This window comes from Ochotona princeps, chromosome 14 (genome assembly GCF_030435755.1).
Source record: "Ochotona princeps isolate mOchPri1 chromosome 14, mOchPri1.hap1, whole genome shotgun sequence".
Lineage (NCBI taxonomy): Eukaryota > Metazoa > Chordata > Mammalia > Lagomorpha > Ochotonidae > Ochotona > Ochotona princeps.
The window spans coordinates 10,623,445-10,635,724 of NC_080845.1; the positions used below are offsets into that span (position 1 = coordinate 10,623,445).

At 49.0% G+C, this 12,280-nt stretch overlaps 1 protein-coding gene across 5 annotated transcripts in view; it reads left to right on the forward strand.

Annotated features, from left to right (window-relative positions):
* The first annotated feature begins 128 nt into the window (after positions 1 to 128).
* CDK5RAP2 (CDK5 regulatory subunit associated protein 2) overlaps positions 129 to 12,280 on the forward strand; it is a 188,483-nt gene continuing 176,331 nt past the window's right edge. For all 5 annotated transcript variants that reach the window (XM_058672770.1, XM_058672766.1, XM_058672768.1 and 2 more), the window contains exon 1: positions 129 to 285. In XM_058672770.1, coding sequence (XP_058528753.1) covers positions 230 to 285 — 56 coding nt within the window. In that variant the 5' untranslated portion in view covers positions 129 to 229. The remainder of the gene's footprint in view (positions 286 to 12,280) is intronic.

Genomic DNA, 12,280 nt, shown 5'->3' on the forward strand with positions numbered 1-12,280 from the left:
TTCCCTGGCCGAACTTTCGACTCCGCTGGTCGGCTTCAGGGCGCTCGCCTCCGTGACTCCGCCTTGTTTCCGCAGGAAGAAGCCCCGGGAAAGATGGCGGCCGCTGTGGTTTGAATTCCAGCGGGTTGGAGGGGGCGGGGACCGGGGGAGCCGGGCGGGTCGCGACCGCGGGGCCAGCGGTGGCGCCGCCCCCACAGACACCAACGACACCGTCGCCTCCGTGTCCGGCATGGACTCGGTGTTGGAAGGGGACGTCACTCTCCCCGGGACGCTCAGCGGTTGCAGGTGCGGCCCGGCGCGGGGGTTCGCGCTCAGCGCCCAGGGTTGCTCACTGAGCCCGGTCGGAACCGGGGGCTGGGGGTGGCTATGGAGGGTTTTGGAGTTTGGTCACGGGCAAGTGTGCGGGGGTGAGTTCTTCAGCATGGGGCGGGGGCATGGGGCCACTGGCTAGCTGGTGGGGAGGGGGTCCCCGCCTGTCCTACACTGAAAACCATGATTTTGTGTGGTTGATGGCGTTACTCTCATCAGGTGTGATGCGAGTTGAAGAATAGTGACCGAGCGTGGCCTTCAATAGCTCGTCCCTCGGGAGGCGGTGGGAGTCCAGGCAGGCTTCATTTGGCCGGAGGTTCTGGTTGAGTTCTGGACTGCTCCGGACCGCTCCAGGTTCCTTGAGGGAGAGTGGGGTGGGAGGAAGAGAAGGGGGGCCCTGACTGAATCCACGCTGCTTGCCCGGCTGTCCTAGGGACAGGCTGTATTATTTAGTGTGCAAACTGAACGCTTTTCAGAGTGAACTGGGTACAGTCAACACTGAGCCTGAGCACCAGCGTAGATAGGACTCGGCAGGGCCCATCCTGGGCAGACCTGGAGCCTGGTTCCTCTGTGTTGAGAACTGCTGTGTGTGTCAGGCACGAGGCGAGGCCCATGCAGCTCCTAGCTCAGCAGACCCTGAGCAGGTTCGTCATGTCCTTTCCTCTCCGTGTGTCGCTGTTGCTCACCTGTAGACTCTTGGCTTCCTTCATGCCTCTTGCAGTTTTGCATTCTACAGCTTGAAAACTCTACCTCAAATTCGTGCATCTGGTCCCCTCAGTTTGCCGCTGTCGAATGCCATGGCCTGTTTTCTGAGCTGGTCCTGGTTAACCCAGCACTTGCTTTGGGACCCAGACCTAGCTGACTTAATCTGACCTTGGGAAGTCACTCATCGTCTTTGCTCGGTTTTCGTCGTCTATGTAATGGATTGGTATGAAGCCCAGACTTGGCGTGGGATTAACGTGAGTTTCCTCAGCAGAGCAGTGAGCACTGTGCTTTCCCACCTTTCTGGTAGCCCGCCTGTCTGCATCCTCCCTGGCCGCTCCCCATCATTAGGGTGAAGTTCTTCACTGTAACTTAGGAAATTCTGGTCGGCCGCCCGCCTCTCTGGTCTCCTTGCTCGGTGTTCCCTAACCTTGTCCCCTGACTTTGAGTCTCCGTCATCCTTGATCTTGTCCTTTACTTTCTATTTTTTTCATTTCCTTTATTTTCTCTCTTCTTTTTACTTTAGAGATTTACTTATTTATTTGAAATATAGGGGTACAGAGAGAGAGAGAGATTTTCCATCTGTTAGTTCACCCCTCAAATGGCTGGAGCTGAGCTGGTCCGAGGCCAGGAGCTGGGAGCTGCTTCCTGGTCTCCCACATGAATGCCCAAGGACTTGGTCTACCCTTGGCTACTTTCCCACGTGCTTTAGCAGGGAGCTGAATCAGAAGTAGAGCAGCTGGCATTGCTGCGCCCATATGGGATGCAGGCACAACAGGCTGCAGCTTTGCCCACTGTGCCACAGCATCGGGCCTGCCTTGTTTTTTATGGCTGCTTCCGCTGCTGCTCATGCTGCCTGTGTTCCCCTCCTGATTTCCCTCAGCCTCATGATGCCTGCCAGGTGTCAGCATGATTGATGACGTTCCCTGCCCCCACCTGGGCCTTCTCCTGTCCAGGCCGCCCACACCTGTCGTTGCCCTGACCCCAGTCCTCGATGGCCTCACTGAATTTTGTTGACCAATGCCGTCCAATGGAGATACAGTGTAGGCTCTACATGTGGTGAAACGTTTCTAGAATCCGTATTTTAAAAAGTAAAATGAGATAGGTGGAATTAATGTTTTGTTTAAACAAGTATTTCTGTGTGGAAGTTGAGCATCTCAAATCTGAAAATCAGAAATTTAAAATGCTCCCAAACTTGAAACTTTCCGAGCACTGACTTGTTGACACAAGGGGAAAATTCTGCATGTGACCTTGTGTGACAGGTCACCGTACAGATGCAGCGCTTTACGATGTCGCGTGACATTGTGGCGATGTGAGTAAAGTGTGTATGAGCTATAGGTTAGACTTGGGTCTCAACCCTGAGGTATCTCATGGATGTGCAGATAGTTCAAAATCCAAAGAAAATCCACATCTCTTCTTGTCCCAGGCATATTGGATAAGGAATACTCAACCTGTATTTTCGTTCTCATTTGCATTTAGTGGAAAAACTTACTGATGAGGTGGCTTACATTTTTTTGTTTGTTTGCTAGGTGTTAAGTCCAGTGTGAGTTATACACTCTGAGTGTGTCTCCGTTGGCCGTTTCAGTCGCTGCAGTGGCTGACTTGGCCGCTGGCTCCTCCGCTGGACACCGTAGGTGTTTGTTGGCTTTAATTTAGCTTTCTTCTAGTTAAGACTGCGACCCGTTTGAGAACAGGGACTGCGTTTTGTTCTTGGTCGTCTTAGCTCCTCGCCTGCCATCTGGCACGTAATGAGGGCTCAGGGACTGTTTATTAAGTCTCTGAGTGGAGCGTGATTCTCTGAGGTGCTGCCCTTGTGCCCTGGTCACAGCCTGCAGCTCTGAGGCTCCCGGAGGGGCAGTGAGTGGTCCAGGGTACGAGTGCACAGTCAAAGCATGCTGTAAATCCAGATTTACTCGCTGCAGAGCCAGTGCCTTAGTACCTTGTCCTGCCTTCCCATCGGCTCTCTGAACCAGTTTTTTTTTTTTTTTAAGATTTTTTTTTTTTATTGGAAAGTCAGATTTACGGAGTGAAGGAGAGACAGAGAGGAAGATCTTCCATCTGCCGGTTCACTCCCCACATAGCCGCAACAGCTGGAGCTGAGCCGATCCGAAGCCAGGAGCCAGGAGCTTCTTCTGAGACTCCCTTGTGGGTGCAGGGTGCCAAGGCTTTGGGCTGTTCTCACTGCTTTCCCAGGCCACAAGCAGCGAAGTGGAGCAGCTGGGAGGTGAACCGGCGCCCATATGGGATTCCAGGCATGCGAGATGAGGATTTTAGCCACTAGGCTACTCTTCCAGACCCCCTAAACCAGTGTTGACTTCTTGGATTCCTGGAGGATTTTACACAGCTCCTGGCTCTTGAGCTGTCCCTTAAAGAATGGCAGAAATGAGAGAGAGTTGGGGGTTGTGAGTCTAAGTCTCCCTTGGGTGATCGCAATGGAAGAGAGAACTCCTAAAGCGAAACTGTTGTGATCTGCTACTACTGTCTGAGCACTCTTCAGTGTGATTGCGTCCATGACTGGTTTTGCATTCCAAGTGGGAGTCCAGTTGTCCTCACTTTTGCTGAATTAGGTCAGTGTGTGTCATTCTCTCTAGGCCTTGTTGTCTGTGGGTGCCCTGTCAGAGTTTGGCACGAGGGGCCACGCCCAAGGCCAGGCCCTTTGTTAGCTCCTTCCTGATGCTCTAGCAAACTGGGTTTGGAGTCAGGATGACCAGCTGTGGCTCCTGGCTCAGCCAGTTAGTAGTTGTTTTGCTTTTTATCAGTTTGGAGGGACGTCTCTTACGTCTGCTGCTTCACCTCCCAAGTGCTTACAGCAGCTGGGACTGGGCCAGGCCAAAGCCACGAGATGGGAATCTGGGCAGGTCTCCCATGTGCTCTCCACTCTGGGCCCCAAGGGAGCCAGTAGCAGCTGCCTCCCAGGCGCTTATTGGCAGGGAGCTGAATGGAAAGTGGAGCCAGGACTCCAGGCACCCCAAGTGTTGTCTTCAGGTCCAGGATGTGGCTCTGGGAAGGCACCTGAGCCTTCAGAGCTTCAGTCTCTGTTATGGCATTACTTATTTTATTGGATGGCAGCATGGATCAAGTGAAGTTGAATATCCTCAGGGCCTGGCACTTGCTGGATGTTGGGGGTTGTTAACTGCCTGCTAGTTTCGTTACACCTCTGCCACAGTGTGCCGCTTCCTGGACAGATTTCTGTGCCCACAACCCCGGATTCACTCCTTTGTTACCATGCTGCAGAGTCTGCCTTCCTGCAGCTCTGAGCTTCGTAAGGCCTGGGCCCAGGCTTATCCATCCACAGGGCTCTCCAACACATGACCCTCAGGCGCTTGCTCCCTGGCCAGGAGCAGACCAAAAAGAAATGTTTTCTTTATAGCCAGTTTGTATTGCTGCGCGCGGAGTCTTCATGAATGTCTTGGAGAAGGAGGTCTTGGGGAAGATGTTGGAGTGAAATGCCTGGTGAAGAGCTGAGGGCAGGAGGAGGCTGGACTGTGGATCCTGCGCACTGGGGTGCTGGTGGCCGGGGGAGTTGAGTGTTCAGGATTGCAGGTACGGGCTCGGTGAGGACAGGGAGTGTGTCTGTTTCACTCTCCACTGTAACCTTCAGGGCCAGCACTGTGTCTGGTGCTGGGGAGAGGCTGAGGAACTATTGGGTGTGTGACTCTGTTTTGTTCCGTGTCTGTTGGAACAAATGACTACCATGTAAATACCAGCTCTGTATTTAGCAGTGTTGTGATCACTGTGGAAAAGTGCATATACGTGATGTCAGCTGAGATGGTCTCTGGGACACAGCTTGGCTGTATGTGTTAACATTAGAAATGTGCGCTTTGTTAAAGTAACAGCTTTATCGAGAGTTAAGCGGGGACTTGTGAAAGTTCTCGCAGAGTTATGGAAAAACTTTATGGCTTTCCAAATTTTTTGCCCTAACATGAACTTACTTTTTATTTTTAAAATTTTAACATATTCACTATAATTCAGAGACAATTAAAATAATAGTATTCCCTTCCTCCTCACCTCTCCTCCCTCTCCTTTTTTAGTTTTCTTTTTTTAAAGACTTATTTTATTTTTATTGGAAAGGCAAGATATACAGAGAGGAGGAGAGACAGAAGATCTTCTGTCTGATGATTCACTCCCCAGGTGACTGCAAAGGTCGGTGCTGTGCCGATCCGAAGCCAGGAGCCAGGAACTTCCTCCAGGTCTCCCACACAGGTGCAGGATCCCAAGGCCTTGGGCCGTCCTCGACTGCTTTCCCAGACCACAGGCAGGGAGCTGGATGGAAAGTGGAGCTGCCAGATTAGAACCGGTGCCCATATGGCATCCTGGCATGTTCAAGGCGAGGATTTTAACCACTAGGCCACCACACCGGGCCCCTTTTTTAGTTCTTGAGATAAGATTTTCTTTTTACATTACAGTAAATGACTTACTGCTGCTCCAGATAGAGTTCAGTACAAGGTAAAAAGACCTCAGTTTAGTGGGAATTTAGACAAAGGCTGTACGTCATGATCAGATGGAAAGATGGCTGCTTCACCCATATACAGGCAATTTGAAAGTAATCTCAGATCGTTGAAACCGTGGTAGCGTATCAGCCTTCTTAAGTACCGGTTTGACAAAGGTGTAAAATAAAGTTTGACAAAACTGTATTTGCAGACATACTGATACACACAGGCATTTCTTTTTAATTTCGCTCCATCCCCCCTTATTTCTTGTTAATTTATTTTGTTTTTGTGTGTTTGCGTGGGAGAGAGTGTAGTCCGAGATCTCCCTTCTCTGCTTCCTTCCCTCAGTGTTCAGAGCGGCTGGGCCAGGGCCAGGCTGAGGCCAGCTGAGAATTCAGTCGGAATCTTTAGCCGCTAGGCCACGCCGCCGGGCCCAAATTCAGTCGGAATCTTACGTGGTAGGCGGGGACCCAGCCACTGGATGCATCCCTGCTGCCTCGGGGCTGTGCGTCAGCAGAGGCCTCACGTCCCGTGCAGAGCCAGGGTTTGAACACGGGCATGCTGAGATGGGGCATGGCCATCCTAAATGGCACCTTACCTGCTGAGTCCTGTGCCCACCCCTGATTCTACTTTTTCTTGAACTTTTTTTTTAAAGATAGAAATCACATGAGAATCAAGGGTGAAATATTTCTTCCATGGATCATGGTTGATAAAGTTTGAAAAGCTGCATGGAAGCAGGAGTGGATGTTGAGCGTCGCCATTCACGTGTCTGCATCCCATATTGGCCTGCCTAGGTTCCTAGGTTCCTTGGCTCCTGGCTCCTGCAAACCCCCCCCCCCCCCCCCCCCGAGGCTCAAGCCGTGGCAGCGTGGCTTGACCCCATACCTGCTCTCTGCTTCTGCTCTGAGAACCAGTGGCTGGGGGAGAGAGGGAGGACCCTCCCCTTCTGCCTCTCCCCAGTGGGTGGGCGCCTTCCCTCTCGCCCCCTTCAGAAGTCGACAGCAGTAACACTGTTGTGTTGTCATGAAAACGTGTTTCAGTGACATCTTCAGTAGCGCAAGAATATTACAGAATAATGCTTAACACTGGATTATGTTTGTTTTAGGTTACAAAGTGATGTCTTTGCATATAATATGCAGAGAAAAGTCTGACAGGAGGGAGTGAGGAGGGAGGGAGGAGTAGTCAAGGAATGTCTGTAGGCTTTGTTTTCCTTTAGTATTTATGTTTCCTGCTTAAGAATCAATGTTGAATGAAAAAGCAGTTGTGAGCAGGAAACAGTCCTTGCTCCGAACCCTTGGACGGTGAAACACTTGGTCCCCGTTGGGGCTGGAGGTGTGAAGGGACAGTTGCTGCTGTCGTGTGTGCAGGCCCAGGCAGAGGCTGTCCCCTTTGGGGTGGCAGTGGAGTGACATGGAGGCAAGCTCACTCAACAGATACAGGGGCACTTCAGAGAGTTTATGGAAAAGAGGGTTGAAAAGGTAACTGTTTTACTACAAAAATTGGTTTGAAATCCATGCATATAAGAAGTTTTCAGAAAGGCTATTGAGGGTGCGTGCTATGTAAAAAGCTAAGCATGGACTTAACTTTTTCTGTTGCAGAGAAACCTACCTTTGGATTCTGGTTTTTTTTTTTTTTTTTAATTCTTTTATTTAAAAAATATTTATTTGAGAGAGAGGAGAGAGCAAGAGAGAGAGAATGTGTGTATATGTTTGGTGGGGTGTGGGTGGGGTGCGTGCATGTAAGTGTGAGCCTGCTCAGCTGTTGTTTCATTCCCCAGATGCCCCCAGTAGCCTGAAACCAGCGAGGACTTGACCCATCCCTGCCTCCCAGGGTCTGCGTATCCAGGAATCTGGAGTCGGGCAGAGCCTGAACAGAGACTCTGACAGGGGATGCTGGGATAAGGGGATCCTGAGCAGGGGCTTACCCCTGTACCAAACACCTGCTCCTAATGCCTGTTTTCTGTGACTATTGCAAAGTTCCCTCATAGTCTGCCAGTGGCACCTGCAGTAGCTGTGCACTACGCTGTCTGTTGGAACCCTCTATCCTGGTGACTTGGTTCTCACCACCCCTCTCCCCCCTGTGGAAAACAGGGTGCAAGAGGCTCTGGGCATAGGGTTTCTAATCAGGCCAGCTTAGGGTTTCTACTTTTTTTTCCCCCTGGATCTCTGTTTCATTATTTTATTCATATATATTAAAACAAAACAAAACAAAACCCAACAAACACCTCCTCCAAAAGGGCTGTGAAGTCTGCCTGCCCTGTGGAGCGTGGTGTTGGCTGCAGTGTGGGTGCCGGCCGGGGGGTGCACTCCTTATGATCATGCTTTGTCTTAGGGGTGGCAAGACTGTTCCCATATGCTGCTTCTGTGTGGGAGCCCGACACACAAGAACAAGGGTGGATCACCGGGACCCCGGGCTTCGTTCCCTGCTCGGCCGTTTTCCCTTGGTGATTTTGAGTCCCTCGGTTCCTTCAGTCTCCTCCCTCCCTGTCTGATGCTAAAATCCTAGCTGAGTCCTCTTTTTTGGTTGCATTTTTATTTCTAGTAGATCTCTACGAAGGTCCGATCTTACTAATTTTTGTTGATTGTTGATTTGTTGATTGTTGATTAATTGTTGATTGTTTATTATTTGAAAGGCAGAGTTACAGAGAAAGAAAGGGAGAGGCCGAGAGTCATCGTCCATTTGCTGGTTCTGTCCGCAACAGCCAGGGCTGGGCCAGCCTGATGCCAGGAGCATCTGCTGGGTCTCCATGCACTTGTACCGTCTTCTGGTGCTTTCCCAGGCCCTTTAGCAGGGAGCAGGATTGATAGTGAAGCAGTGGACACTTGAATCAACACCTGTATGGGATGCTGGCATTGCAGGTGGTAGCTTAACTGGCTACACTGCAATGCCACTCCCCAAGTTCCTGACTTTAATTCAAGGGTAAGTGTAGATGATCAGAATAGGCTAGAGCAGTGGGACCGGAAATATTGGAACTGACTGGAGAGTGCGGATAGCACACATTCCTACCATCTTAAAAGCTGTCAGATAAAGTGCAAGTGGAAATTTGGCAGGAACCGGGCAGGAAGTTCTACACTGCAGAATCAACACTAAATTTGGCTGTCGTATGGCAGTTTCTAACTTCAGTGTTTGCCTTTAGAAGTTATCCAAGACCCACATGTCGCTGTCCTGCAGCGATGGACTTGGTGCACGGAGCTGATAATAACACGCTTGGACTACTGACTGATGATCAATAGCCAAAATTTATTAGGGGCAACAGACTTTATATGCTGAGGGTCATACAGGATTAGCGTAGAGATACTTAGTTCATCAACAGAACCATCAACTGTTTCTATGCCTTAGTTTGGAAGTCCTTTTGCCTTGTATATTACTTCCCACTCAACTGTTCTTATACAAATGATATCTCATCAGGTATACAAAAGGTAGCCATTCAGTTGTTCTCATGCAAAGGATATCCAATCAGTCACACACAAGACATCCATTCAGTTGTTTATCATACAAATATTGTCCCATCAACTGTAATCTTATCTTGTGCTCCCTGACTATGGTTGCTGACCTATGGTCACAATGTCCTCCTACACCCACAGCTTGAGCTTGGCCTGAATGGTGGGTTTCCGAAGGGTGCTGCCCTTGACTTGAGCTCTTGATGTACCGTTTAGCCAGGGTGAGTGAGTGAGTGGCTCTGGTGGAGAGAACGCCAGTTGAGAATGTAAGGTCAGCCTGTGGGCGAGGATTGGCCAATCACTCGCACCTGAACTTGGGCCTGTGGGCCACAATCTGCAAGAGGTCGTGTTGTGCTTGTTTTTGGTTTTGGAGTTCACCTAGAGATTAAACCTTGTCCTAACATTTAGCAGTGTGTTGGAGGACCTTGAAAATCATAGAAAATCACAAAGGCGGAAAACACCTCTCATTTCCCTATAGATTATGATTTTTAATATTTCACTATAGTCTTTTGTTGTATATTTATAGCTCACCTAGTCCAAAATGGACCTGATGTGCCTTTAGTGTATGTATATGTATTTTTAAAAATAATTGAGAACGTATTATTATTTTTTTGTAAAGATCTATACTTTTTTTAAGATTTTTTTTTTTTAATTTCATTCCCCCAACTCCTCCAAAAAGCCCTCACCCCATATTGAATTCCTCCATATTGTTGCAGTAGTACAGTTCATATCCAGTCCTGATTCCTTCATTGTGGGCATGGACCATGTAGAAAGTCCAGCATCTATTGTCCAGATAAATTCAACAGTTTCATTGGGAGACCATCCCTGGTCTGAAAGTAGAGCTGGTGGAATATCATCCCCTCTAATGAAAAGCTACTACACAACTTCAACAACAATTTACAACATCATGAAGTTAAGTGACATGATATTGAGTGACCAATATGTTAGAAAGTGCAGGTTCTTAACCACATCCTGTGACTACTTCATTGACATTTCAATTTTAGTTTACACACAGCCGGCTGCTATACACTTTAAAATAGTTCCAGAGCACTATTCAGCGGTCTCATGTCTATTTTCATTTTTATATTTAACAGCTTATAGTATTCAAGTGTGATTTCTACTGAACTTCGCAAACTTTAGGCTAGTCCAAACAGGCTTATAATTCAAACATGCCCTGGAGACTCCCGGATCCTCGCCAAGGATGATCAGCATGGGCACCAAGGGTTATATCCCAACAGCCAAGGAGACCACGGGGAATTGGAGTGCCTTCGTAGGCCAAGAACCCTGAGGTCATCCACTCCCTATCGGATCTCTCACACGGGACGGGAGAAGCCCAGATCCTTCCTCACAGGATCTAATGTCATCAGAACAACAGCCAGGAGCCTTGAGCGTCTTCAGAAACAGAACAGTAAACTTCTTTCGTGACTAGGGAGAGGAGCTTTCTCTGGTCTTTACTTAGTTCCAACTTTGGCTCCCCACCCTCTCTTGCAATGACCATAAGGATCACTCCAGAGCACCTCCCCCCCCCCCCATAAGGAAAGCTTAGAACAGACAGGAAACAGTCAGCTTTGACTCCCAAATACCTCACTAGGTAGGACACAAAGAGTAGTTACTCCTTACTAAGGTGTTGAAGATTTCTCTGCATACTCCTCCTAAAACTGTTGAGCTCCTCAGTTGTTAAGATTTATTTTTTTTTAGTTGCAAAGTCAGGTATACAGAGAGAAGGAGAGACAGAGAGGAAGACCTTCCATCCGATGATTCACTCTCCAAGTGACTGCAGTGGCCAGAGCTGTGCTGATCTGAAGCCAGGAGCCTGGAACTTCTTCTGGGTCTCCCATGTGGGTGCAGGGTCTCAAGGCTTTGGGCTGTCTTTGACTGCTTTCCCAGGCTACAAGCAAGGAGCTGGATGGTAAGCGGGGTTGCCATAATTAGAACTGGCGTCTGTATGGGATCCCAGTGCGTGCAAGGTGAGGACTTTAGCCACTAGGCTATGCACCAGCCCAAGAACATAATATTTAAAAAAAGGAAATATACTCTAAAACTTATTTGTGGGCCCAGCGCAATGACTCAGTGGCTAAATTCTCATCTTGCAAGTGCTAGGATCCCATTTGGGCATTGGTTTGTGTCTTGGCAGCTCCAGTTCCCATCCAGTTCCCTGCTTGTGGCCTGGGAAAGCAGTCGAGGACGACCCAAAGCCTTGGGACCCTGCATCCGTGTGGGAGACCTGGAGGAAGTTCCTGGCTCCTGGCTTTGGATAGGATCAGCTCTGGCCATTGTGGCCACTTGGGGAGTGAACCCAGCAAATGGAAGATCTCTGTGTAAATTTGATCTGCCTTTCCAATAAAAATAAGTGAATGTTAAAACAAACAAAAACACCAAGGCACTGAAACTCTTATTTATTGGATACCCACAGTGGCTGGGGCTGATCCAGTTCAAGCTGATAACTTCATCTGGGTCTTTCTTTCACATGGGTGCTGGTACCCAGTTATGTTAGCCATTGCCTGCTGCCTCTCAGGGTGTGCCTTAGCAGGAAGCCGCAGTCAGGAGTAGAGTCGTACTGAAACCCAGGTGCCTGAATGTGGGATGCATGTGTCCCAACTCGGGTCTTGGCCGGGGGGGTCACTCGCTGTCCTGATGATGTATTCTATTTAAATGTTTTTGGTTATGTTTGTAAAGGTCATATTTTATAGAACCATTTTCCTGATGTTGGAATTTTATGGATACTTCCAAGGTTTTGCTTGGTCCTGATCTTAAAGAATTGTTCTAACTCTTGAAGTTTCAAGATGAGCAAAACTGACCTGGGAGCAGAATGCATTTGGGAATGGAGGCAGACCAACTGAGCCTTTACCTGTCCCTGGTGTGCAGTGTGGGGCAGGGAGGTGGCATGCAGGGCAGACGCCAAAGGCCTGGATTCTGTACCCAGCCCTCCACGTCAGTGCCAGGTGGTTCTGGTGATGTCCCTGACATTGTGTGGACCCCGGGGCTTTCATTTGAAAAGTGCATGGCCCTCAGGGAATCGAGTTGAGGTAGTGATGGCCAATGTTTGATCAATTATGAAACACTGTGTTTTAAGATGACAAGGACATGCTGCTCTCATTTGTGGAGTACTTGCCATATGCCAGGCACCTTGCTGGGTACCTGGTGCCTTGTTTTTCAGTTGATGTATGAAGTAGCTGCTGTTTCTGCAGCTGAAGGGAGTGAGGCTTGGAGAGGCACCAGGGCAGGGTCGGGTTGTATATGTCACACTGTGCCTTTTGTTATGTTGTATAGATTTCACTCAAAGTCTCCAGATTCTTGTAAAACCAATGCATATAACTGATCCAGGATAACTTCTTTGGATTGGCACATTTTGTATTTTTGTGACATCTTAGACAAATTGATGCCTGATTCCCAGAAGCT